Genomic DNA, 27,464 nt, shown 5'->3' on the forward strand with positions numbered 1-27,464 from the left:
AGCAGAGAGGAGCTAGCGCCCTAAGTACATGCCTTCATGGCAGCCGGAGAGGTCTTGACACCCTGTTCATGTAATGTCGTGGCCGTCGGAGGAGCGCTGGAGCCTTGAGGGAGGACAGCTGTCGGGGCTGTCGAGTCCTCACTGACGTCTCCTTGCTTCCATAAGGGGCTGAGAGCCGCCGTCATCACGGAGCACGCGGGGCGCCATCATTACTATTTGTTTACCGGGGCGAGCCTGATGGGACACCGGTCTTGTTCCCCGTAGCCTGAGCTAGCTAGGGGTAGGGTAATGATGGCCCTTCTTGCGACGTGGTCGCGAGTCCTAGGTCGGGCGAGGTGGATGCTCCTCCGAGGTCGAGGTCGAGTCTGTCTTCCGAGGTCGAGGTCGAGTCCGAGCCCCGAGTCGGGCGAGGCGGAGACTGTCGTCCGAGGCCAAGGCCGAGTCCGAGCCCTGGGGTCGGGCGAGGCGGAGTTCGTCGTCTTCCGGGGCCGAGCCCGAGTCCGAGCCCTGGGGTCGGGCGAGGCGGAGTTCGTTGTCTTCCGGGGCCGAGCCCGAGTCCGAGTCCTGGGGTCGGGCGAGGCGGAGTTCGTCGTCTTCCGAGGCCGAGCCCGAGTCCGAGCCCTGGGGTCGGGCGAGGCGGAGTTCGTCGTCTTCCGGGGCCGAGCCCGAGTCCGAGCCCTGGGGTCGGGTGAGGCGGAGTTTTCTATGGCGCCGGAGGCCGGACTTGGTTGCTGTCAGCCTCACTCTGTCGAGTGGCACAGCAGTCGGAGCAACGCAGGCGGCGCTGTCTTCTTGTCAGGCCGGTCAGTGGAGCGGCGAAGTGACTGCGGTCACTTCGGCTCTGTCGACTGAAGGGCGCGCGTCAGGATAAGGTGTCAGGTCATCCTTGCATTAAATGCTCCTGCGATACGGTCGGTCGGTGTGACGATCTGGACAAGGTTGCTTCTTGGCGAAGACTGGGCCTCGGGCGAGCCGAAGGTGTGTCCGTCGCTTGAGGGGGTCCTCGGGCGAGACGTGAATCCTCCGGGGTCGGCTGCCCTTGCCCGAGGCTAGGCTCAGGCGAGGCGAGGTCGTGTCCCTTGAGTGGACCGAGCCTTGACTTAATCGCACCCATCAGACCTTTGCAGGTTTGTGCTGATGGGGGGTTACCAGCTGAGATTAGGAGTCTTGGGGGTACCCCTAATTATGGTCCCCGACAAATTTTATATGATATTGTAGGTTCGATATTGTGGGAAGATACAACAGACTTAGAATAGACTTAGCCAACTAATTCTACTATCAACATTTTAGACAATTAACTATTAGTTCTATTGCACTTAAACTGGACATTAATATTAGCTGTTGACTATTAGCCAGGTCATTGCTAGCTGCTAAAGAGGCTTCTCACAAGATCAGCAGAGGTATATCAATCCGACGGCTGAGAGAAATCGAGAAGCAGCTCTCGGACAGTGAGTGTCAGACATCCCCTTCCCCGTTTCAATCGCGACCACGCGCTCGCAGCCGCAATCGACTCGACCCGGCCCGACCGAGCTCCCCGTGCCCAACAAACCCTCACAATTACCAGTTCCCCATCGCCGACGCCGTACACCGGAGCTCGACCGCTCCGCGTGGTGTCCGATTCTACTTCGTCGAAGACTACAAGCGGCCTCCTAGAGTTCCACCTCAACTGCGCAGGGGAAGGGAGGCTCCCAACGCATCCCCGCCGACCTCAACGCCGACGGTCCTTTCCTAACCCGCAGCCGCCGGCCGCAGTCTCTCTCTTCTGGTCCAGTGGGGGCTGCTATCTTCCAGGTGAGAGCTGTTACTTCCCGTGCTAGCGATTCTGGCTTCCCTGCATGATGGATTCCGTCATTCTAAGAAAGATCGGTTTCTTGGTTCATCAGACTCAATTCCTTAAATTAGTTGTGGATTTATATGCTGTTTGGTGGTGTTAACCTAATCATCAAGTCGTATCCATTCATAGCTCGATTAAGGTGGGGTAATTGATATTTATTTTGAAAAAAGATCGTGGTTGAACTCTCCATTGAATCCTCACCACCAAAGTACAAGCGACATCACCGTTTCACTGGGCTGTCCAATTTTTTTTGGTCATATCGCGTGTGAGGTGCATGATTGATAACAGCGCTGTAGAGAATTATATATGCATTATTGTTCAAGGACTTGGGTGGTGCATTGTAAAGCATCTTAGCTCGGAATAGGTTTGGGCAGTCAGCGAGAAGCTCCATTGCGGAAACCTGTTTTTGGGAGTTTAAAATAGCTGTTCACTGGAAATTTATGCAGTACCTAACTTGACTGAGTCTGGAAACTAGGCAACTATACCGCTGCCTTAGAGATCTGTACAGCAGCACCAACAAAGCCTTTTAGTCCCAAGCAAGTTGGGGTAGGCTGCCTTATCTGTAACCATGACAATATTGTCATTGTTATTCCTTAAGTGATCTGAAAGAGGCTTCTGTATTTCTGTTAGCTGATGTGCATTGTGTTTCTGTGCAGGAATATTGGAGATGTGCCTTCAACACTCTAGGGCTCGATTGTCTCCAGATGAGCAACTTGCTGCAGAAAAAAGTTTTGCCTTGTATTGCAAGCCAGTTGAATTGTACAATATTATCCAGAGGCGAGCTATTAAAAATGTAAATTTTATCTACAATTGCAATCCTGTCATAACATTGTTCATATATTGTTTCTTATCAGTAATTGCTACCTGTAGATGCTATGAGATACCAATAATAATTATTCTCTATATTTGGCAGCCACCTTTTGTTCAAAGATCCCTTCTTTATAAGATACAGGCAAGGAGAAAAAAGAGGTTTGGCCCTTAAATGATCTGTCAAATATTTTGAACATTTGATCTCGCTGTGTACCGTTCCATGTTGAGTTCAACAGCTTGATAAGTGAGGTTCAATATCGTGCCTATGTCTCCTATGTTTAATGTCATGGCATGGGCACAGCCAAGAGTGGTGAGCACCAGCGGTGCAATTTACCAGTTTAGGATTAGGACTATAGTTTCTTTGTTAGTTAGTTTTTTAGCTGTCGCCGTTGTAAGATCATTTGAGGCTTGGCTTATTGGAGTTTCTCTTCCAGTTTCCTTTACTATTCCTTAGGAACTATGTACATAGAATAAGTAATATAAATTGTTGGTGTCTTCTTCTCATGATTCTGTTTTTACTTGGCTACAGCTCCAAAGGTTGTAGGATTAATATATCATTTTGGTGTCAAATAATTGGAGTTAGTCATTTATTTGTTTGTGTCAGAAATCTGGAGTCTTTTATTGCTCTGAATGCCCAACAGCTAAATAAGGGTATTGTTCTGAATTTAGTCACACCTTTTCATTAATAAGACCAAAACATTTCATAAATGTCAATGAGGTTTGGAGAAGAGAAGAAAGAGCAATAACCAAGTAACCAACAATCCACACACTGTTATGCTTCTATTTTTTTTATACATTCAAGTTTTCAACTTTTAATAGACGTCTTAACTAGATGGCTTCATATTCTTCATGTGCATAGTAAATAATTACTCAGGGGTTCTTTTTGATGAACTACCTGCACTATTCAAACAAGAAACTTGTTTGTTGCTGTTATTGGTCTGTGTTTGACAGTTTATCTCTACCAATGCAGGATTCAGATAACTGTATCACTTTCTGCAAGTACAAATACACAAGCACAGAATATCTTTCCCCTTTATGTACTTTTAGCTAGACCTACCAGTAATATTTCGCTTGAGGGGGTAGGTGCAACTCTCTTCAGTTTGTGAAAACGAGTAATGAATTTTTAAGTTTGCCTACTATAGGATCTTATTTCTGATGTACGATTCATTTTTCAGCATTCTCCGATATATCGATTCAGTAGGGCTTGTTTGCTTACAAATTTTAGTGAATTTGGAAATAAAGACAAAACTGAAGCCACATTCATCATCCCTGATGTGAAGAATTTATCAACCTCCCGTGCTTGCAACCTTAACATTATATTTATTAGCCGTGGTAAGATGTGCATTTTATGTGTGTATTTGTCCTTTCCACCCATTTTTGGTCATCAAATTCTTTCTATTTGACTAGGGCAAGTAGGACAAATTATTGGTGAAGATAGCTGTTCCGGGAATGATGTGGAAGGATCTTCCCTCCAAAGTGAGTTCTTGTTGACATTTTATGGCTGATGACCAGCATGTGCCACAATTTTTTTTACAAAATGGCACAGCTGGTTAACAATAAAAATAAAAATAAAGACATAGCAATCAACAAAACACAAGTTAAATCGCAGAAAATTTTCAAGAAACCTATTCACATATAGTTAGTGGTGACTTGAATCTCTGCCTGGTAGAGATATGACTTCCACTCTGTTTGAATTAGCCATTTGTGCATTGCTTCTTTATATTGTAGGAGATCTAATTGTCTCTCAAGTCTCAAATGCCTAGCTCTCACACCACCTATACCCAAGCGGTGGGTGGGGAAGCCGGAAGCTTCTTTCAGTTTAACGCCTGAGGCTTTCATCTTCTGAACTTCTGGGTCTACTTTCATCTTCTGAACTGATTGGACTAAACCGTCTCAGCATGTTCTGAATCCAATTCATACTTCATATTACTCCTTCCATTCCAAATTATGTCGTTTATATATATATATATATATATATATATATATATATATATATATATATATATATATATATATATATATATATATATATATATAGCTGTACTGTAATTGAAATGATCAGACATTATGTGATCACTTCTCTAGCTGGGATAGCATGTTGATAAGTCCTTTTTTATTACTAATCAGATTAACCTTTCTTCCTGTCTAGCAGATCCTCATTGTTGTTTTTAGCATTTTTTACAAAGTACATAATTAGTTCATTACTCCAGTATCTTATTAAAACAATTATCAAGAATATAGTTTGTTTAAAGTAAACCAACTGTTGACATGTATTTTTATTGAATTGATTGACTAATGCCCATTTTCCCCATGCATTTAAACAGAGCTTGAAGGGAAATGTTCCTGGGGTAAAATGCCGACTAATTTACTTGCGCCCTCTTTGGAGAAATGTGTGACTTTAAGTACAGGAAATGCTGTGGATTTGACTTCTACAGTTACAATGAACCCAAGCTTCTTAGAGGTATGTTAAATTAAACTGTTTGTGCTTCTGCATTCCATGTAAATTTCATTTTGTTCTTTTAAATATGTACCTGTTATGGTGGCGGCTAGGGTTGAGGGAGTGCAAGGGGGCCAGCCGGGGGCCTTGCCCACGGCCGAGCAAGAGGGATGACGTTTCCTTCTTAATCCTTGCTTGATTAGATTGATACATCTTCTCTCCTTATATAGAGAGGCTTACGTGACCCCTAAGCAAGCGATTCTTATCTCTAAGGCGTACTTGACCCCTAACAGTATCACAGAGCAAACAGCAGATAAAATATCTCTCTTAGTTCATTAAAGAGGATGGATATTTTTGTATAAGCAAGATATGTTATGGTATTTTACTATTTTAGGGCCTACTGTTCCAATGATATAGGTTAAAGATTTCCACATTTTAAAGTATGTGTGGCAAACTATACAAACTAACTCTTCAACTTAGCAATCCATGTGATAAATTACTTGAATTTGATGGTACAGGTTGGAATCTGCATAGCAGGAAACATTCCATTGACTCTGTTTTACTTTCCTCGTTTTGTTTCTCATGTTTCGGAGACTGCTATCTTCTATGCCTGTTGAAAGTTAGTAAGTTACATCTTTTTTTTTAATGCACACAGCCAAAATTTCTGGAACAAGACAGTTGCTTGACATTTTGCTCTCATAAGGTTGATGCTACGGTAAGGTCCTTCCTGTTTCTTCCTTCCATGTGTAATCTGATAAGTATCTTCAAATTTAGAGGAACTTGCCCTGCCCCACCAATCTTTTAGCTCAATTTACCTTTTTCAAATAAAAAGAGTCCATAATTTTGGAAAAGTTTCAACTAAGGGGCAAAATTTAAAAGTTAATGAACTTTTAATGCTGAAGTAAAGATTTTGCAAATCACTGTTCAGTTACACATGTAGGGAACTGAAGCCCGTTGTCAGTTGTAATTGTAACCGATGAATTCTAGTAAATTTTGTCTGTAGGATGCGACACCTTCAGTTTTGCTGAGATTACTAAGCTCTGTTATTGCAGGGTTCATACCAATTACAAGTATGCATATCCGCAGAAGAGGCTGGCGCAAGAGAATTACTTTTATCTCCTTATTATTGCAATTACTCATATAATAATGTCCCACCTTCTCTATTACCAGAAATCATAAGGTAACTATAATGCATGCATATCCCCCTTTCAAGAATTTAGTAACTTCTCTATCCTTATTCTTGCCGCATCCTTCAATTTCTCTACATATTTTGCAAACCATGCTTCATTTGGTCACCCGACCAGTAGTGATCGTACGTGCAGCTTTCAATTGCTTGTTCTTATTAAAGAACATGACATGAAGCTAATAGCTTGTGCTGCATTGGATTGCCATGGCTACATAGATGATACCTTAACATCACCCACTCTCTTAGTATTTGGTGCATCCTTTAAGTTAATGCTTTATCAAGTAATTTTGTATTGCACAGGTTGAGAGCTGGAAATGTACTTTTTAATTACAAGTACTACAACAATACAATGCAAAAGACTGAAGGTCATCTCTCTCTCTCCCTTTTCGCTCCCTCTCTCCTTCCCCCGTCTGCCTCGGTTGCATCCACTTTAGCTGTTGCCAGGCTGCATCATGCATTCTCTTATTTCTAGTTTCATGTATTTATTCCTTGTACTGTCTTATCCACTATACCTGTGTGCTAAGAATGACAGAGAGAAATAGCTTACTTTACTGTTCATTCTACAGTTATTAGGATGTACGAACACACAGACTAAAAATTGTTCAATGCTTGGGACATCTATCGGTGGACAGACTTTCTTATTGCTTCTTCTTTCTTGCTTTTATGCTTCACTTTTTTCTTATACATTCCCTTGATATGTTTTTACCAGTTACTGAAGATTTTTCCTGCCCATTTTGCTTGGTACCATGTGGAAGCTTCAAGGTAAAAACTAAAGCAGAGTTCCCTTTTTATTACTTTATTCATATGTCACTCAGTGCTGTTATATGTGGTCAATCATGTCAGATTCTCACCTGCTACACTTTATGATAAAGCGCATATCCTGAAGTTATTTCACACCTCGTAATTGATTTTGTTCTTACATTCACTTTGCCTTTCTATCAAGTTGTATCTAATATCATTGCTATGGGGATTCTAGGGCCTAGGATGCCACTTAAATTCATCACATGACCTGTTCCACTATGAGTTGTGGGTACGTAAACTGAAATACCCGTTGCAAAATCTTCTTTATCTTTGTGGTTTTGATTTTTTTTATTGTTATACGTAGATATCTGAAGAGTGCCAGGCTGTGAATGTTAGTCTGAAGGCTGATGCCTGGAAAACTGAGGTAAATTGGTGATATGATATAGGACTGTTACAATGAAATATATCGATATACAAATTCTACTTTGCATGTGTCTAAACGACCCCTTAGTGTTCTTCTACCCGTGTCTTTACTACCTCTGTGCTGTTCTTAGCTTTGTGGTTTCTTTGTTGAGTACAAAATCAAATGGTGCATGAACAATCGATTAGTACTTCACATTAGAAAATTAACTACATTTCCCAAAAATGTCTTCAAATAATATACTGTATGCATTGCTGGATTTTCTGTTGGATAAGGTTCTACAAACTTGGCAAGTTGGCATTAGGGTACTCATGCATGGTGGATACTATTTATTTCTTTAATCTGAAGAATTTCACATTTTTAAACTAATGGGCCAGTTATATCTAGTTTGTGGCAGAGGGAGTTGATCCAAGGCATCAAACATTTTCCTACTGGTATGCTTGTTCTCCCCCCACCCCACCCCACCCCAATGCCGCTTTATATGTTTAGTTTCCTAATTGTGTTCCATCAGCTCGAGGTTTAAGAAGCGTAGAAGGTTGGAAACCACAGCTGAGAAATTCAGGCATGTTCACCCACATATTATGGAATCAGGATCACATGAAGATGCCCAGGCAGGGTCTGAAGATGACTATGTGCAAAGGGAAAATGGTACATTTCCATCTTTTTGATCTCTTGGGAATAATTTGCATTTGTGCTCACTACTGCACTTTTTTAAGCCTGCCACAGAAAAGTTAGTCAAGAACAACAGCAGCAACAAAGTTTTTTTTTATCCCAAGTAGGGTAGCAGAGATGCAACCCAACAAGTGCCACCAATAAAGATAAGAAAAGGCTAAGCTAGCTACTAATAGGGTTTTCAAATATCATGGTCAATAGTTCGTTTTTCAAATCAAACTAGGTTCATACGAATCATGCTCTTTCTTCTCTATACTTGATGTGTAATTCGAAACACAACAAATATCTCTATTTGCAACTTAGATCTGAAGATTATGGCTGCAACATTGAGGGGTTTAGGCTGATGATGGGCTCTATCCCTCCCTCTATTTTTCTTCTTTTTGGCTGTCAAGTTAGGTGCCTTGTAATTGGTCTATTTTAGACATTCTTTTCTTTTTAATATAATGATACACAGTTCTCCTGTGTGTTCGAGAAAAAAATGCTGAAATTTCTTAAAGCTGTTCTGTCAAAAAACAATCTCATCATCAAATACACCTCTACTTGATGTCGCTCTCCTATCTTATCGGTTTGGTTAAATATATGTTTGGTCTGATGGTAAATCATGCAAATCTACTGTGTTGTCTCCTTTCTTCAATGCAGCGGTTCGTTGTTGTCACTTCTCACTTGTCACCTCGACTCGACTCCTAGAGCATTGGTCAATCTCACGTTGTATATAAAACCTTTCTTGAACACCTAATGCTCTGCATTATAGGAGCAGTGAAAGTCGAACCTTTTATTTCTACTGGGCTGCTGAGCTACTGTCTGTTCAACAAGTTATTTCCAATTTTTAATTATTATATTATTACTCCAGAAAAACCTGCATCGTTTCTTCCTGCCTGCTCTAGCATTTTCTGCATCTGCCCTGATGGTAAAATTTTTTCAGGGCTTTCTGTAGCAAATACTTCAGTTGACCCTAGTCAGCCTGTACATGGGAGCAATCTTTCACCACCAACAGTGCTACAGTTTGGAAAGTCAAGAAAACTATCTGCCGAGCGATCTGACCCCAGAAAGTAACGTTTTTTTGGTATACCATGTTTATATATTTTTTTCTTGATGTGCATCTATTCGAACATGCTTATCTAACTGTTTGCTTGGTTTATATTATTTGCCAGCCGACAACTGTTGCAAAAGCGTCAGTTCTTCCATTCACACAGGGCACAGGTTAGTAAAAATCAATCACTTCTTTCCATGTAACCTTTCATGCATGCGTGCACATATTGTGGAACCTAGGATGTATTCAATAGCTGTTATTATATTACTTTTGCCTACCTTTGTGATTACATACCAATGAAATCGCTGAACGCATATGTTCATGTTAGTTCTGGTCCGTCTTTGTTGTACTTTTTTGGGTCTGTATTCTTGTTATAAAAAACTCGGCCGGTGGGTGACAGGCCTAGACACGGCACAAAGCCCCCCCCCCCCCCCCCCCCCCCCACGCACACCACACACGGGGATGATAGCCCCGATTCAGGCCTTAATCTGTGCTTTGAGGCTCAACCCACCACCAGTCCCTTACACGAGGGGCCTGTCCACTAAATGTCGGTTGACCCATGCTGACTAGGTGAATCAGTGAGTGACCTTTTTTACCCAGCCTGAAATTAGCGTTTGCGCTCCCACGGGGATTCGAACTCAGGACCTAGGATGCTACTAAGGTCACTGCAACCTCTAGGCTACAGGCCCCTTCGATATCTTTGTTATTATAACTTGGACTCTTTCTGCATTAATGCCTTCATTTGAAGTCTCGTTTGGTCAAATTGTTGGACTTCGTTGTAGCCAATGCCATTGGAACAAGTCCTCTCAGATCATGATAGCGAAGACGAGGTTGATGATGACATTGCCGACTTTGAGGATAGACGGGTAAGATGAGACTGTTTTCTTCTCTTTGGAAACATAAAATATTTGTTTTTTAATCACTGGCCTCCCCAACTTGTTTGGGACTAAAAAGCTCTGTTGTTGTTAATCATTGCTATCTTCACTTGGCTGAAATGCAGATGCTCGACGATTTTGTTGATGTTACAAAAGATGAGAAGCTTATTATGCATATGTGGAATTCATTTGTTCGAAAGCAAAGGTCAGTTGTATGTCCCCACTATGTCTGTTCTAACTATCATGATACATAGGATGTTTTTCAAGACATGATATATATATATATATATATATATATATATATATATATATATATATATATATATATATATATATATATATATATATATATATATATATATATATAGACTTAATGGTGATGTTTTTTTATGTATGGAACGTCTATTGCCTTGTTTTTAGAAATGCACACAATTTTCATTTGCATAGTTATGAATACACAGGAGGTTTGTAGTTTGTACGATCTTGGGTGAAAAACGCTATTGTCTGCTACTATAAAAAGCAAGAATTTAGTTCAAATTTTAGTTATAAAATACTTACATTGACCCTAGTCCCTCTATCCAAACAGGCCAAAAATGAGGGATCGAAAATCCTGTTTATGGGGGCTTGTTTCCGTTTATGACTATAAAAATTTAGATTCTCTAATTTCTTTCAGTACCATATAGTAGTCACCATTGAATAGTTAAAAATTGAAATCAGAGAAATTTCTGACCAATCGCCAATTGTTTCCTATGGATGATACGGTTCCTAACCGTTTTCATCTCTTCCTAAAATTATGTTTCCTGTTTTTCTTCGCCGTGCCAATGCATGCCGGAAACAAAGCCACAATTATCATCTCCAACTAACAATTCTACTTGATCTCCGTTATCTCACATCCACTGGTGTAATTGTTTTGCACCATCATTGATCCATACAGCTGCCATGGTTGCTGCCATGATTAATCTAATTTCGTTGTTGCTCCAGATTCATAGACACTATTCAATTCTTTTTTACTACTTTTTAGCTACTGAAAGCGAAACTGCAGGGTGCTAGCCGATGGTCATATACCGTGGGCATGCGAGGCGTTCTCCAGATGCCATGGACAACAGCTTGTACAAAACCCTGCCCTGCTGTGGTGAGTAGCTTAGCTGCTTTAGAAATACACATTAGACATATTCCTCCACTACGCATGTTTACATATCCTACTGCAAATTCTCTCTCTCTCTCTCGATGAGCAGGGGCTGGCGTTTCTTCATGATTAAACTCTGGAACCACAGCCTTCTTGACGCCCGCGCCATGAATGCTTGCAACACAATCCTTCAAGGCTACCAAGACGGAAGTGCGGACCCCAAGTAAATCTACAATCCAGAGAAATCGTTGGCCAGCGTGTGTAAGATCTGCCGGTTCCGGCGGTTATTTCTGAACCCCAAAACAGCTATGTGAAGAACTGGAATGGGGCCATAGCGGCATTTGTTTTAAGGTTTAGGGTTACTCCATTTTTCCAAGGGAGGAAACTAATTTCCCTTGGAAAAATGAAAATCCATTGGGAAAAATGAGTTTCCCAAACTAGCCATTAAAAGGGTAGCTTCCTCCCACCTAGGGGGAAAAAAACTAGGAGGGAAAAGCTGGATCCTTGGCCGAGACAATCATCATTGCTTCATTCGTGATTCGGTTGTATTTATCGGTACCAGTTGTTGTTGGCATGTGGAGTTTGTATGGATGATAATGATAAATGAAGTGATTCACTGCAGCCCTTGTATAGTTGTATTCCATTCTATGGATGCAGATGCAGTCCTTTGTTTTGGCCGTCGTCAGTGTCTAGCCCGGTGGTCAGAGCAGAACGGCTGCCAGAGCCTGATCTAGAACCCTGTCACGGAAAGCGGAAAAAGTAAAAAAGCGATAGGAGGATGAACACCGGTGACCAGAGACGTTCATTTATATAGTACAGTACCACCCCTTTGAGGGGTACAATCGGCTCCTTTTCCACAGTTGTTTCTAACCTAAGGATCTCTTCCTTGACGATAAGGTTCTGGTATCTCCTTTTCCGGTTCAGTAGACTGATTAGTTCAGTTGACAGGGAATAGAAGACCGGAATTATTCGTATCCAAATTGTTTCTCTAATTTATACTCCCTCCGTTTCTTTTTATTAGTCGCTGGATAGTGCAAAATTGCACTATCCAGCGACTTATAAAAAGAAACGGAGGGAGTATAAATTTTAATCAATAGAAACAATTCTTGGTGTATTACTTCATAAACGAACGGACCCTTAATTAGCTCGTCTGGCTAGGATTTTTATGCGGCCATCCGAGCATCAGACGTCCAACATCGAACTCCTAGGGATTTTTTTTCATGGAAAAGTTTCTCATATCTTTTCTGCAAGCTAGTCTTACGAATCACAGGACGTTGTAGAACTATCCATACGAATGGATGAGAATCCTATTTATTTTTCTTTGATCCAATGAGGCCTGAGAATCGTACGTTTTGAATTTTCAGAGCACTTTTATGAGCCGGAGACGATGGGTGCGTCCTTCCCAGCCTGGCAGCCGTAACGCGCGTCGCCGGCTGACGCGCCGGCACGAAGGCGACGGTGGTGGTCGGCGGAAAACGCACGCAGCAAATGCTTGAGGAGAGTCCGTGCACGAACGCAAGGTAGAGACGTAGAATCCCACGCACTTTACAGCTAAGCCTGAAGCAGCAGCAAAGCCGGAGTTTGTTGAATCAGCTGCATCTGCATCCGGACCTCAAGGGCTACATACGTACTACATACATACTTGTAGTGTAGTTTGTGTTTGGTCAGCACTTTGCATGTGCTTTTTTAAACCGCATGAGGAGCACATGGGCATGAGTATTGGGTCTCGTCTCTCCGAAGTCCAACGTGTGTGTCAGTGTGTGTGTGTGTGTTTTTTTTTTTTTGCTACTCCTACTCCTATATATATACATTACTAAATGCAAATATATAGAACCATGTCCTTTACATCGTGGGTTTGAACCGTTTGATCCAATAGAGAAGCTCAAGCATGTCCTATCTAGCTACATATGGCCAGGATACATCCAATAAAAATTACTATTTTTTTCATTAGAGACGATGAAAATTACTAGTTTTTTAGACCGGATCCTACATGACAACACCGGCGGCACACGTACAGTTTCCAAATGATGGTACTGTGAGAGCTGCTGTTGCCCGGCCGGCGTGACTGACTACACATATGCTGCAGTTGCTTGCACACACATAAGTCTCGACTTCTCATATTCAAGTGTGAACCCGGCCCTGATGGTACGTTGCCCGTGCGTCTCGATAGTTCGTCTACTAGAGTAGTAGTCATGCATGTAGCGTGCAGTGTGGGCTAGCTTAGCTAGCTAGGTTGTTAAACCTAACCTACTCCACCTCCTCCTCCAAACCCATCGAGCGGCCCGTCCTAGCTACTTGGATTCTACCGGGCCGCAACCACCCCACACAGTTGCCGATCGACCTGGCGCTTTCGTCGCCTCATCTTCTTTGCCTAGCCCGTTATATATTCTGACGAGCCGTCAGTTTCATCGTCCTCCCGTCGTCATGTGCAAACCAAGGCGAGACTGTGTCCTGTCCCTGTGTGTGAGAACTACGCTATATATTCTCTCTCAATGCGGAAGGCCGGTGGGTGGCCGGGCAAAGCAACACACTGCAGCCCTGGCACACCAATGGAGGTTCTGGTAGGAGAGGCAGATCTAACGAACCTCTTTTTCTTTTCTCGAAAGAAAGAACGAAACGAAAGGCGGAGAGCAAAGCGATCAGCTACTCCTGGAACTGAAACAAAGGCGCTTTTGACGGAACCGGCGAGCCGAACTGGGCTCGCACGCACGGGCACGGCACGGCCGCACCGGAACCGGATGCCTCACCACTCACCAGCTACAGCCTACAGCTTCCTTAGTTCCTAATCTCACTCAAATGGCAGCACCACTTTCGGCGCCACAAACACAGGGTTGATCTCCGGTTCTCCACTCCCCCACGCTGCCGTCCACGTGCGCCGGTGCGTGCCGATACCGATCTGCAGTGGTGAGTAGCAGAGCGACGACCACCGACACCGCAGGCCGCCTCGTGAAATGTTGGGTTCGCGGACGGGACGGACGCCCAACAGATGCACGCGTCCGTGCCTGACGAGGCGATCGACAGCGACCGGGCAATAATTGGGATCGTTCCGTTCGGGTCGCGCGCGCAGGCACAGGCGCAGCGCGAGATGGGGGGCGCGAGGACGCGACGTGATCCGCCAGCCGATCGGTCGGACTCACAACGCGGTACCCTGGATGGACATGGACTGCGCGTGTGAGCGAATTCGCTTGTTGCGGAGGGAGCGGGCTGCCGGCCTGGGGACGCGGACGCCCATGATCCCCAGCTTCTGTTTGCGCAACCACCGAGGAAAGGACGGCGGCTGGCTGGCCGGCCGGGGAAACGCCAAGCCTTTGCCCGTCGCTGACCCCCCTACTCCCCTAGGCATGCGGTGGGACGGGACCAAGATGCATGATGCATTATGCATTGCCCGCCGGCCGCCTCGGCTTGCGTTGCGTCCGTGTGCCGTTTTCGCGTCCATGTTAGGATGGTCCAGTATGTGTGCATGTGATCCCGTATTTTTTTTTTGCCTTAGGACGCTCGTTTAGAACCGTGCACGTCTCTCGGTCTAAAAACCGCAGCATTCTTTGGCGGCTGGGGCTGGCTTTGGGTAGGGCGCCATTTGTTTTTGCTGGGTTTGTTTTGTTCACGCCACGCCACGCGCCGCCCTCTCGGGGTCAAACGGTAGGGTGAGCGAGGGACAAGATATGGCAATTTTTCCATCGCCCATTCTCCCCAGTCCTCACCCCCCACAGAAAAGGAAGATGATCTCCCCTCTTGCCTCACAAGATCGACGGCACCCAAATACACAAGGATCGGATCACCACCGCCCTCACCCAAATAGAAATAGGGTGCTGGAGGCTGAGGTTGTGATGTATCACCCAAATAGAAATAGTGCGTTGGTGGATTGGTTTGGTTGCCGGTATGGCGATACGCGGGCCGCTGTGCGCGCCAGTGCGGGTGACGACGGGTTCCTGCCTGCCTGCCATCGTCTCATTGAACGCCGGCCGTTGCTGTGGACCCGAACGAACGGATCGCGAGTTCCCGTCGCAACGTGCCGCCACTCGCAAACGACGACCGAACAGACGGCGGCGTGGCCTGCGGGCATGGCGGCACTGGGCCGCGATCCATAGCGTCGTGCACGGCGTGGGCCAGCCGCAGCTATGCCTATCTCGCCGCCGTCGTCGTCCCTCCCAGCGCACGTTTCTGACCCCGAGGCCCGAGCGATGTGCTACGTACGGTGATCACAGACACAGAGCAGGTCTCGATCGTAGCTTTACGTACTCCCCACTCGCTGTTGTTCCTGTCATCCCTTCCCTCCTGCTGCCTCTTGGTGATCGGGCGGGCACGGCATATCATATGCAAGGTCAGAGCGTGAAAGAAATCGTCTGAAAAAACAACTGCTTCTGTGCCTTAACTTGTTAGCCAGAAGGATCCAGAAGAAAGAGCACTACCAAGGCTCGGCACGACGGCACCATCCATCGGCGTCACGAAACGAACCGTTCCATCCCTCACCACCTGACGTGAAAGCACCGGAGCGAGCTCTTTTCTTTTTTTTTTCTTCCTCTTCTTCTCTGGGGCGCAGCCGTGCGGTAATCATCCTGGAGGCGACGGCGGGAGAGCTTTCGGGGTGCGGGCGGTGGGCGGTGGCGGCTTTTAGCCCTCCCCCGACCCCGAGTGCTGCTGTTGCCGGTTTCTGCTTCCAAGTTCCAAAGGGCCTTTCTATCTAGGCATGCATGCCTTCTATCTATTCCTTCTCTGGTTGCTTCTTCTCCCGTGGCTGCTAGCTCTTCTCCACCCCTGCTTTTGTCATCGCCACGGCTCCTCCAAGATGAGTCAGATGACGTGGGAGGCAGCCAGGCGTCGGTGCCTGCTTATATAGCTGCGTATTCACAACACGCCACGGCATCCTCCCCCTCCCTTCCTCTCCCTTCTCTTCTCTTCTTCACTTCACAGCACGATCGAGCCAGTTGCAATCACACAGGTGGTTGTTCTCCTCTCTCTCTCTCTCTCTCTCTCTCTCTCTCTCTCTCTCTCTCTCTCTCTCTCTCTCTCTCTCTCTCTGTTTACCTAGACTAGAGGAAAGGATTTCGTCGTGACCACTGACCAGCGGAGCTGTTCGTGCAGCGCAGACGATGCCGACCATCATCGTCTCGGTGGACCTGGAATGCAGCCGCTGCCGCGCCAAGATCCAGAGGGTGCTCAACAGGATCCAAGGTCTGTTCGCGCTTGCTTGCTACTCCTCTCTGTTGTTCGCTCTTCCCTTTCCGCTTGTACAGGTAGGTCTCGAGACGGTTCGCGTTGATCGCAACTGATAAGTTTCCTGGGACGACGGACGGACGCCTCGGCTTGCAGAGAAGGGCGAGTTCTGCATCGATGACATCGACTTCGACGAGAAGAACAACAAGGTGAAGGTCACGGGGCCCTTCGACCCGGACAAGCTCGCCGACAAGCTGTGCTGCAAGGCGTGCAAGATCATCAAGCAGATCGAGATCGTCGAGCCCCCGCCCCCGCCGCCGCCCAAGCCCAAGGAGGAGCCGAAGAAGGAGGAGCAAGCCCCGCCGCCGCCGGAGAAGAAGGAGGAGGCCGCCCCGCCCCCGCCGGCGAAGGTGGAGCCGCCCAAGGAGGAGCCACCCAAGGAGAAGCCCCCGCCACCCAAGGAGGAGCCGCCCAAGGAGAAGCCACCCCCGCCCAAGGAGGAGAAGCCCGCCCCGGCACCGCCCAAGGAGGAGAAGCCCGCCCCGCCGCCGCCCAAGGTGGTGGAGGTCCCCTACCCGTGGCCGTACCCGTACCCGTACCCTGCGTGGCCGTCCGACTGCTGCTGCCACCACGGCCACGGCGGGTGCCACTGCTGCTCCTGCGGCAAGGCCCCCGAGCCGGCCCCGGCCCCCGCCCCGGCCCCACCCCCGCCGCAGTACTTCCCGCAGTACATGCCCCAGCCGTACCCCTGCAACCCCTGCGGCGGCGGCTACCGGATCGTCTGCGAGGAGGACCCCTCCTACGCCTGCGCCATCATGTGATTCGTTTATTATCAATATCATCCCTTGATGAGTGTACCGTCCGTGTGCGTACCATGGCCTTAATTACCATTATACCCAACCCCACCCTAAAAAAAACCCCAGTACGTCGTCTCATCATCATTCCGTACCTCCTCCTGTATAATCGCCGTACAGATTCATCATATATATACTCTATACATATATAGCATCATGTATACACCGCCGTACCCCCTGTCATCTCTTTATGTAGATTGTGCATTATGTTCTGCGCGCTTCGTTTTGGTAATTACAGTATATGCCAGTCAGGCTAAGTGAGAGAATAAAATAAGCAATGATGCTGTTGTTTTTTTTTTCTTCTGTGTGTGTAAAGAAAAAGGGCAAGGTGAGAGAGTTCATCCGTTGATGGCAGCAGAAATGTCCTACCTTGCACACCAGCATCCCTTTCTTTATGTTGCACCCAGGGAAAAAAAAATAAACAGTTGCTTTTATCAACGCTTTCGTTTATCTCGCTTCCGTTTTGTCACCACACCACAAGCGATGTAACGTGGCATGGTTTGGCCTAGTGTTTAGGGTTTATGACGTGTAAAGGAGACAGGACGGTGATGTTGAAGTAAGGCGCGACTAGCACGTTGCTATGCTAACCCAAGGCGGCAGTAGAGTGCGTGTGTGTGTGTGTCACTGTGGAGGCCGGGAGAGTGAGGAGGAACAGCGTCAGATGACGCGAACACGGGAGGCGCGAAAGCGAGATGGGCAGCGAAAGCTGGGCGCGTCGCGTATGGTATTTGGGTGTGGCCTGCCTTGAGCGGCGGGGTACGAGGCGTAGGCGCAAGGAAGGAGCCATACGGACGTAGTCACACGTAGCGCGCGCGACCGACACGGCGACGTGGACGCACGGGATGGCTCCGCGGAGGCGCGACAGCTGCGGGGACCTCCCTCCAACTCCAAGCGCCGACGCCGAACTTTGGCTTGGCGTCCGGCTGCAGGCAGGGTCACTCGCGGTGACCGGAGGAGGGGATGACCGGATGGATGAGCGAGAGCCGATCGCCGTGCTCTGTTCGCCTCCGTCCGCGTCTGATTTGGACGGGTCACCTGCAGTTGCTGGCTGCAACTCCGGTGGGCGCTCGCTCGCTTTGTTCCCGCTCTCGCGCTCGTGGTCGTGGGCCTGCCTGCCTCTGGACTTTGCGCCGTACTCTTCTGCCTCACTCACGCTTGTGGGGCATGTGTGGTTTCTGCATTCTACCGGGGAACACTGTATTCACGTCCAGCTGCGGCGAGGAGCGGCCGCCGGCGTCGCTGCTGCTTGCTTCCCCAACTGAGCTGTCAGAAACCGGGGGAAAAAAGAAGACACATGGCAGACCAGGCAAACTACCTACCTATTCGCGAACATGCCGTGCCCAGCGATGGTACTAGGAAAATGTGGCATCAACTACGCTGCCTGAAGTTAACTTCTGTCCAAACAAAACAATACTATACTATACTGGTACCGAAAATAGGAGTACAGTACTGTATTCTGTGTCTATGATCAGGCAGCACGCATGCTCCTAAGATCTCTCACTCCCTTTTCCTTTTCTACATTTTTTTTTGTGTGTGTGTTTTTAAATCATGCTCTAAGCTTGAGACGGCGGCCAAACACCATCGTACCAAACACCTACTCCTTGGACTACAAAACGCGATGCTATGATTTCATATCTTCGGATCTATATATTCAGCGACGACATCGTGCAACGAAGTGACTTCACTGCACGAAAACCAAGCAGCTTGCATCATGTCTGTCCTGCAACAGCGAAGACCTCTTTAACCAGTTACACCCAGCCATTGGTTGTTCGAGCGTTTCTATCAGCGAGGGGGCCTGACATGCTCGCCCGTGCTTACGTGTGGAGCACTTCGGCCCGGCTTGCTCCATTCCATGGTCCAGCCAGCATCCTCTCATGGAAATCCAGGATCGTATCGTTCGTCCTTTACCACCTCCGTGATCCTGACCTACCCAATCGTGCATAATTCTAATGTTTTCTTTTATCATTCTCCCTTGACCTTGCCTGCTTTACATTGGATTTTCAATTGGAACCTATCCAATCATGCATAATTCCAACGTTTTTTTTTTATTATTCACCCTGGACCCTGCCTGCTTTTAATTGAATTTTCAATTGAAACCTATTTTATTTAATCATGCATAATTCCAACGTTTTCTTTTATTCTTCCTGGACCCTGCCTTTTTTCCCACACGAGCAAACTCGATTCCGTTAGACCATACCAGAAATAGGCAGAAGAAACAGAAGAAACTGAACGGTTACATGTAATCTAACCGAACAAAAGGGGGGCCTTGCTCAACAGAGAGATCAAGAAAACAGACCTACCGCCGTACCAGCATTTAACTGACAGTTTAAAGACCAACATCCGACTGTAAGGGATTACAAAGCATAAAAGAGTTTAAAGCCACCAAACAACTTTTAGCCGTCATTCAGCGAGCCCAGATTTAGGTGGATGCTTTCCTGTACAGCTGTTGGCCATCATACTCTAAGAAGAGCAATAGAGAACACAAGTGAAGCCTTTATTCGTCCTCACAGCTCATCATCATTCACATACAGTTATCGGTCGACGTTACGTTACACCTAGCCAGCTAGCTTATCTCTCCAAAGCCAAACAACCAAATCTATCCGCACTACACAGGCCGTGCTAGATACCAGAACCGACCAACCGATGTTTCAGTAGCAGCCACTTGGCTAGCTACAACCGAGACTTCGACACGGCAGAACACTCGCTGCAGTTCCAGCAGCATGAGGGTCAGAATTTACTCGTCGAAGGCTTGGACCGCTTGCTGCTGAGCTGGGCGACCGGGAACTCCATCAGGATGATGAACGACGAGGTGTCGGCTTCTCGAAGGTACTGTACCGTGCCGCTCATCGTTTTCACCAGCTTCTGGCTTATGTACAGGCCGAGGCCCTCCCTGGACACCCCTGGGTTGTGCTGGAACATCTCCTGTATCAGGGCCTCTGGAACGCCTGGAGCTGGATGGACAATCCTGCACAGAGTCAATCAGTTACACGGCTCCCATTACCACCATTACTTACATTCACCACACTGCAGTGTAAATAGAATGGCAGGGACAGCATGGACTTTACACATGGATCATTTCCACAGTTTCAAACTGCAAAGTGTAACTATATGCCTGAAGTGACATGTGTCACTGCATCTTGGCTGGTGCAGTGACAGGATACAAAACTACCAGGAGTTAAGATGTTCAGAAGTGAATTTGCTAGCATAAGGTCTTATCTGTTCCTTGGCAGCAACATACAGTCCTTTTCGTGGATTACAACTAACACGATTAGGAGCAGTGCCAGAGTTATTAGAAACATACTGTTGGAGTCGTGCTGGGTTCATAGAAACTAGATGTACAATTTAGTGGTTCACTTATTTGTGAAATCATCCTTTCAGTTCAACAACGGCTATCGAAAGACCAAGATGAGATTGGTGTATTACCTGAACTCCAAATGAGCAATCTGCATGCCAGATCCAATGTTTTCCTTCTTAGACATGACCTGGAGCACGATAGGTCCTTCAGCAGTTTGTGTGAATTGAAGGGCGCATGCTAGATAGTCTGCTAGGATCTGCTGAAGCCTTAAATTGTCCCCATAAAGGTACATGCATGATACTTCCACAGGCCAATTACGTTCAATTGAAATCTGTTTTTCCTTGCCCAAAGGAATGCCTTGCATCAGAACCGTATTCAGAGCTTGCTCAAGGTTGAACTCTACTGTGTTCATCTCCATATAGCTGTAACAGCAAGAATTTTGTTTATCAATAGTCAAAAAAATTCTCATGCATGTACAACTGAACTGGTCACTGGTCAGCCTTGTCGGATGCATGCATCTTTAGCACTACAAAGCATTAGCACAATGGACAAAAAATTCATGTCTGAGCAATTCTAACCATCATGTGAATATGAAAGCAAATATATCTTTATGTATAGTGTATGGTGTTTCATAGATCCCTTCTAGAATTACCACACAAACAACACAAATAATTAAATCAACATTAATACAGATGATTCAGACAATATAGAACTTACCACTGTTCAATGCTTTCAAGATCAGTGTCATGTAAAATCTTTTTCAGCTGGTCCTGACAGAGAACATTAGATGAAAGAAGTTGCCGCTGTTCCTCTGTCAATTCAGAAGGCTTCAATAAGTTACAAGTAAATTGCATACCATTGAGTGGGTTCCTTAATTCTTGACGAATGTAAGTTAATTCCTTAAAGCTGTTTGTCGCAGCTTGTTCCGACATTTTCTGCACCTGGAGAGCATGCTGAAGCTCTGGACTGGCCACATGCAGAAAGCAAAGAGCACCAGTGATCTTACCCTCAGCATCTGTCCTCTTGTTCACTGTCAGCAAGGATTCAATATACTTCCCATCTGTGTCGAAGAAACCAAAAAAGAGCTTCTCAGGATCCTGACCAGAAATCACTGCATTCATCAGTATGCTAAGTTTCGTTAGAGTTGCATGATCTTTCACCCTACAGCCATAATCATGAAGCGTGAAGACCTCCCCAATTAACAATTTGTTTATCGCATCTTCCCTCTTTATACCGGTAATCTTCTGCATAGCTTTATTCCACTCTAAGCAGGAACCAAGATCATTGATCATAAATATGGGAGGGATGAGCTCAGTGGGGTTCTTTACTATGGCAACATAGTCTCCTTGTATCCTAGTATACTTATCCATAATCATCTTCTGCCTGGTCAAATCTTGTGCTACAAAGCAAACTCCAATGACTTTCTCTGAAAGGTCCCGACTACAGCAGGAGTTAACCTTCAAGATTACTGGACCATTGCATTCATGTTCATGGAATGTTTTAAGCTTGATTTCCATATTTTGCTCTTCAATTCCTGAAAACAAGGAGGCACTAGGTTGTCATAGAAAAAAAGGAGACATTCACAGACTAAGCTGGGGACCACAAAAAAATCGACTGAAAGCAAAGTGACAAACCTTGTAAAGCTGAGTCCAAAATCTGCTTAACCACTTCTATAGAATCAGTAACAACAAGATCTATCAGGGGCCTCCCTATGGCTTCCATTACAGGTAAACCTGTTAGTTCTGCAGCTTTATTGTTCCATCCATTTATGTTACCGGCAATGTCGACAGCCAAGACAGGGGCAGTTGCTGTCTCAATTAAGCGGACCATCTCATTTGTAACTGTTCTCAGTTCAAGTAGCCCCTGTATCTTCTTCATATCATCAGATGGAGCTTTTACAATGGACCTTACATTGTTTCTGTTGGCATCTTCATCTGGCAGGGAGCCACGTAATATTAACTGCAAAGAATGGATAGCATCCATTTCAACATCTTCCCAGGGAACACTTCTCCATTTAACCACCTCCAAGAAGGCCTTGAATGAAGATCGTGGATGCATCCTCCTGCCATCGTCATCTGCATCAACCGGTTCATGCTTAGCCCCACCCCACTTGATCTCCTTTGTTGTGTGCGATCGGAACCAGAAGATAAAATCTTTGGAAGAGATCTTTATGGCCGCCATGCCACACACAACTTCACGAAGTGCAACAGCACCAGGATAACCCGCTTCCACTAAGCTGTCAGTACTCAGCCCAGTTGAACCATCATGATTATCCTGCAGCCATGTTGCAATGCTCTTTATCTCTGACTCAGAGGGTGTTGATCCAAGCACCAAAAGCTGGTTCTGGTAATACAATGCAGCTCCATCGCACTTTACTAGATCCATCACATTAGGTGACCGAGTAAATATCCCAACAGGAGCATCCCGCAGGAGCATATCACAAAGAAGGGTTTGCGTTCTGAGGATGTGCCTCTCCTTTGCCTGAGCAGCCAATTCCACCTCCTTGTTGAGCTGTATGCCAAATACTTGCAAGAGAAACTCACAAGCATACCTTAGTGGGAAAGGGACGAACCTCGGGCTTGTATGATGGCAGACGACAAGCCCCCACAGCTTCCTGCCTTTCGGTTGTTGGTCACTCCCGGTATCCCCATCTTCCTCCTCATCCTCGTTTATAGTGACTGACATCGCAAGTGATGCAACAGAACCCATGTTTGCCATGTACTGTGCATGGCAACCATGGGAAGCCCTGAGTGTGGAACCACAGAGGCTGAGAGGTTGTGCTAGGCTATCATCCTGAATGACCTTCACTGGAGTGGCACAGCAATCACATATCATCCGCACTTTGTTCTTCATAAACAGGAACCTGGACGCCTGCGGGATGTCGGTGGCTGGGTAGTGCAGTCCAAGATACGGCTCCAGATCGGACCTCCTGCATTCGGAAATGACCTCGCCATGCTCATCCTCATAGAACTTGTAGGCCATGACCCGGTCATAGCCCGTGAGTTCGCTCACCTCACGGACAAGCACATCGCACAGCAACGACAGGTTCCCGCTGGGCAGCGACTGCAGCCTGGAGATGGCCTTGGCAGCGAGCTTGTACGACTTGAGCGCGCCCGCGGCGGTGACTGGCACGTCGGCTGGATTGACCGGCTCAAGGTCGATGACAAGGCCGACGTCGATCCGGTGCAATATGGCGTAGAAGGGCTTCCCCGACGTCCTGGCGTGCACGAGGATGGGGTTGAGTAGGTTGACCTCCCCGAAGGCGGCGGCCTTGTGAAGCGCGACGGAGCTCTGCGAGCGGAAGAGCGTGCGCACATCGACGCCGATGCCGAGCGCATCCCGCTGGTCGATGGTGGGGACGGCGTGTGGCGTGAGGTCGAGCATCTCGGGCGCGTTCTCGCTGTAGGCGAGCAGCGCGAAGGTGTCCGGGTGGACGGCGAGCAGGCAGCCGAAGGGCTGGATGTAGCGGCCCCGCTGCATGTTCTGGAGGTAGGTGGAGACGGTGCTGGTGCTTGCCGACGGGCGGTTGGCGGCGCCCACCGACGAGGAGTAGTCGAAGTGGCGCTGGGAGCCCTCGAACTCGGCGTGCAGCTGCGCGTCCACGGGCGTCTGTGCCACCACCCGCGCGCTGTGCTTGGACCGCGCAGAGCTGCTCCGGGAGCACGTCCTCCGGTTGTTCGACGGCAACGACATCTCCGCTTCGCCCCACTCCAAGATCTCGCCTCCTCCTCCTTCCCCGCCACCGAACTAGCCGCAGCACTGCAGCAGCAAGGGTTGCTGGACTGAACGGGCGGAGGAATCGGCGGGAATCATGGGCGCGCCAGCGGGGGCATACGCCAAAAGCGAGGGGGCTTTGCTTAGGAGAAGGACTTGAGCGAAGGGATTGGATTCCGTCGCGGATAAGCACGGGGGGAGAAGAGGGAATACACCTCCGAGTCCGAGGCGTGGCGCACGAGTGGGACAGCGAGCGGCCCGCGCGGGGCAGCGGCAGCGATAATATCTCTTGGACGTTGCCCTGCTCCGAAGGGGGGACGCGAAAGGAACCGGAAGGAACAACAGCGATGCGCAGTGCGCGACTGACTACCCCGGAGAGAGGACGTCGGCCGGCGCCGCGCCGGCCGGTCGGCGAGGGGCGCGCGGACGGATGAGCGAATTGGAGCGGCGAAAATTGGGGAATTCGCGGGGCTAGATTAGACCCGCACTGCAGTTGGGGACGACTGACGAGTGGTAGTCAGGGATCCGAGAGTGGAAAGTAGTCTAGCGTCATCTGGGTTGTTGTCTCCGCAGAAGTCGCCGCCATTTCCATCTCTGGTAACGATGGATTATGCTAGATTAGTTATATCGTACGTACTCGATTATTACAGTGGTTGCCCTATGATTAGATTACTCCTACTTGTTAGCATGTGTCCTGTGAAGGTGAAGCCCCTCGTCACGGCTTCACGAACACCTGTATCGCGAACCCCTCCGAGTAGGGTTCGGCAGCAATCGCCAGAAACTGCACAGTGGGTGGATGCATAACTGGAGCATTTCCCAAATGAAAATCTTGCCACCCCATTTATTTAAGGACAAATCTAGATATGTCTTACACTTATAGTGATTTGTGATGGACGTCAAACAAATTATAGAAAATGTTTTAAGCCTATTTCTCTTTCAGAGACTGTATACTACCAGCCCACCGGCTTCGTCGACGCTGCTCGCCCGAATCTGGTCTGCCGGCTGAACCGCTCCCTATACGGCCTCAAGCAGGCGTCACGGGCCTGGTACAGTCGCTTCGTCTCCTACTTGGTCTTCATCAGCTTCGGCGAGGCTAAGTCAGACACGTCTCTCTGAAAGTCGCCTAGAGGGGGTGAATAGGGCGAAACTGAAATTCTCAAAAATAATCACAACTACAAGCCGGGTTAGCGTTAGAAATATAATCGAGTCCGCGAGAGAGGGTGCAAAACAAATTGCAAGCGAATAAGGAGTGAGACACGTGGATTTGTTTTACTGAGGTTCGGTTCTCGCAAACCTACTCCCCGTTGAGGTGGTCACAAAGACCGGGTCTCTTTCAACCTTTTCTCTCTCTCAAACGGTCCCTCGGACCGAGTGAGCTTTCTCTTCTCAAATGCTTGGAACACAAAGTTCCCACAAGGACCACCACAAAATTGGTGTCTCTTGCGTCAATTACAAATGAGTTTGATCGCAATGAAGAATCAAAGAAAGAAGAAAGCAATTCAAGCGCAAGAGCTCGAAAGAACACAAGCAAATCTCTCTCACTAATCACTAGAGCGTTGTGTGGAGTTTGGAGAGGATTTGATCACTTGGGTGTGTCTAGAATTGAATGCTAGAGCTCTTGTAAGTAGTTGAAGTGGGAAAACTTGGATGACTTGAATGTGGGGTGGTTGGGGGTATTTATAGCCCCAACCACCAAACTAGCCGTTTGGTGGTGGCTGACTGTCGTATGGTGCACCGGACAGTCCTGTGCACACCGGACATGTCCGGTGCGCCAGCCACTGATAGTCGCCTAGAGGGGGGTGAATAGGGCGAAACTGTAATTTACAAAGTTAATCACAACAACAAGCCGGGTTAGCGTTAGAAATATAAACGAGTCCGCGAGAGGGCGTAAAAACAAATCGCAAGCGAGTAAAGCGGTGAGACACAAGGATTTGTTTTACCGAGGTTCAGTTCTCGCAAACCTACTCTCCGTTGAGGAGGCCACAAAGGTCGGGTCTTTTTCAACCCCTTTCCTCTCTCAAACAGTCCCTCAGACCGAGTGAGCTTTCTCTTCTCAAATCAACCGGGAACAAAACTTCTCCGCAAGGACCACCACACAATTGGTGTCTCTTACCTCGGTTACAAGTGAGCTTTGATCACAAGAAAGAATGAAAGAAAGAAGAGAAGCAATCCAAGCGCAAGAGCTCAAATGAACACGACAAATCTCTCTCACTAGTCACTATGGCTTTGTGTGGAATTGGAGAGGATTTGATCACTTAGGTGTGTCTAGAATTGAATGCTAGAGCTCTTGTAAGTAGTTGGGAGGTGAAAAACTTGGATGACTTGAGTGTGGGGTGGTTGGGGGTATTTATAGCCCCAACCACCAAACTAGCCGTTTGATGGGGCTGACTGTCGTATGATGCACCGGACATGTCCGGTGCGCCAGCCACGTCACCAAAGCCGTTGGGTTCCGACCGTTGGAGCTCTGTCTTCTAGGCCCGCCTGGATGTCCGGTGGCGCACCGGACATGTACTGTAGAGTGTCCGGTGCGCCAATATGGGCGTGCCTGACTTCTGCGCGCGCTGGCGCGCATTCAATGCGCTGCAGGTAGCCGTTGGCGCCGAAGTATTCGTTGCTTCGATGTCACACCGGACAGTCCGATGTACACCGGACATGTCCGGTGAATTATAGCGGACTAGCCGTTGCGAATTCCCGAAGCTGAGGAGTTCAGCGTGAAGTCCCCTATTGCACTGGACACTGTCCGGTGGTGCACCGGACATGTCCGGTGCGCCAAACCAGGGCACACTTCGGTATCCCTTTGCTCTTTTGTTGAACCCAATTCTTGGTCTTTTTATTGGCTAAGTGTGAACCTTTGGCACCTGTATAACTTATACACTAGAGCAAACTAGTTAGTCCAATTATTTGTGTTGGGCAATTCAACCACCAAAATTATTTAGGAACTAGGTGTAAGCCTAATTCCCTTTCAGCCACGTCACCAGGCCGATGGGATCCGACCGTTGGAGCTTCTGACTTCTAGGCCCGCCTGGCTGTCCGGTGTACACCGGACAGGTACTGTAGATTGTCCGGTGCACCGTCTCGCGCGTGCCTGACTTTTGCGCGCTTCTGGCGCGCAATAAATGCGCCTGCAGGTGATCGTTGGCGCGAAGTAGCCGTTGCTCCGCTAGCTCACCGGACAGTCCGGTGCACACCAGACAGTCCGGTGAATTATAGCGGAGCAAATTCCCGAAGCTGGCGAGTTCCAGAGCCGCTCTTCCTGTACACCGGACAGTCCGGTGAATTATAGCGGAGCGCCTCTGGATTTTCCCGAAGGTGAAG

The 27,464-nt window shown here is 47.5% G+C and overlaps 3 protein-coding genes across 4 annotated transcripts; 2 read left to right on the plus strand and 1 right to left on the minus strand.

Moving 5' to 3' along the window:
- Nucleotides 1-1,454: 1,454 nt before the first annotated feature.
- On the plus strand, nt 1,455-11,752 carry LOC100274131 (uncharacterized). The gene is made up of 21 exons (NM_001360541.1): nt 1,455-1,791; nt 2,491-2,627; nt 2,748-2,803; nt 3,615-3,723; nt 3,820-3,976; nt 4,052-4,120; nt 4,969-5,105; nt 5,737-5,796; nt 6,134-6,261; nt 6,568-6,632; nt 6,977-7,029; nt 7,244-7,297; nt 7,373-7,432; nt 7,817-7,863; nt 7,941-8,077; nt 9,024-9,150; nt 9,253-9,301; nt 9,914-9,997; nt 10,132-10,211; nt 11,049-11,138; nt 11,242-11,752. Exons 2-21 carry the CDS (start codon nt 2,502-2,504, stop codon nt 11,357-11,359), a joined length of 1,806 nt encoding a protein of 601 aa, NP_001347470.1. The 5' UTR covers nt 1,455-1,791; nt 2,491-2,501; the 3' UTR covers nt 11,360-11,752.
- A 3,126-nt stretch (nt 11,753-14,878) lies between these two features.
- LOC100283149 (uncharacterized) lies at nt 14,879-17,578 on the plus strand. Of its 2 annotated transcripts, none has more exons than XM_008678940.3 (3): nt 14,879-16,071; nt 16,220-16,304; nt 16,443-17,578. In XM_008678940.3, exons 2-3 carry the CDS (start codon nt 16,223-16,225, stop codon nt 17,105-17,107), a joined length of 747 nt encoding a protein of 248 aa, XP_008677162.1. In that variant the 5' UTR covers nt 14,879-16,071; nt 16,220-16,222; the 3' UTR covers nt 17,108-17,578.
- Nucleotides 17,579-19,422: 1,844 nt separating this feature from the next.
- LOC103644014 (phytochrome C) lies at nt 19,423-24,961 on the minus strand. Its single transcript, XM_008667204.3, has 4 exons — nt 22,070-24,961; nt 21,153-21,969; nt 20,564-20,857; nt 19,423-20,105 (listed from the first exon to the last, which is right to left on the minus strand). The coding sequence occupies exons 1-4, from the start codon at nt 24,126-24,128 to the stop codon at nt 19,868-19,870; spliced, it is 3,408 nt and encodes a 1,135-aa protein (XP_008665426.1). The 5' UTR covers nt 24,129-24,961; the 3' UTR covers nt 19,423-19,867.
- Between the last annotated feature and the right edge of the window lie 2,503 nt (nt 24,962-27,464).

The sequence above is a fragment of the Zea mays genome, chromosome 1 (genome assembly GCF_902167145.1).
Source record: "Zea mays cultivar B73 chromosome 1, Zm-B73-REFERENCE-NAM-5.0, whole genome shotgun sequence".
Taxonomy (NCBI): Eukaryota; Viridiplantae; Streptophyta; class Magnoliopsida; order Poales; family Poaceae; genus Zea; species Zea mays.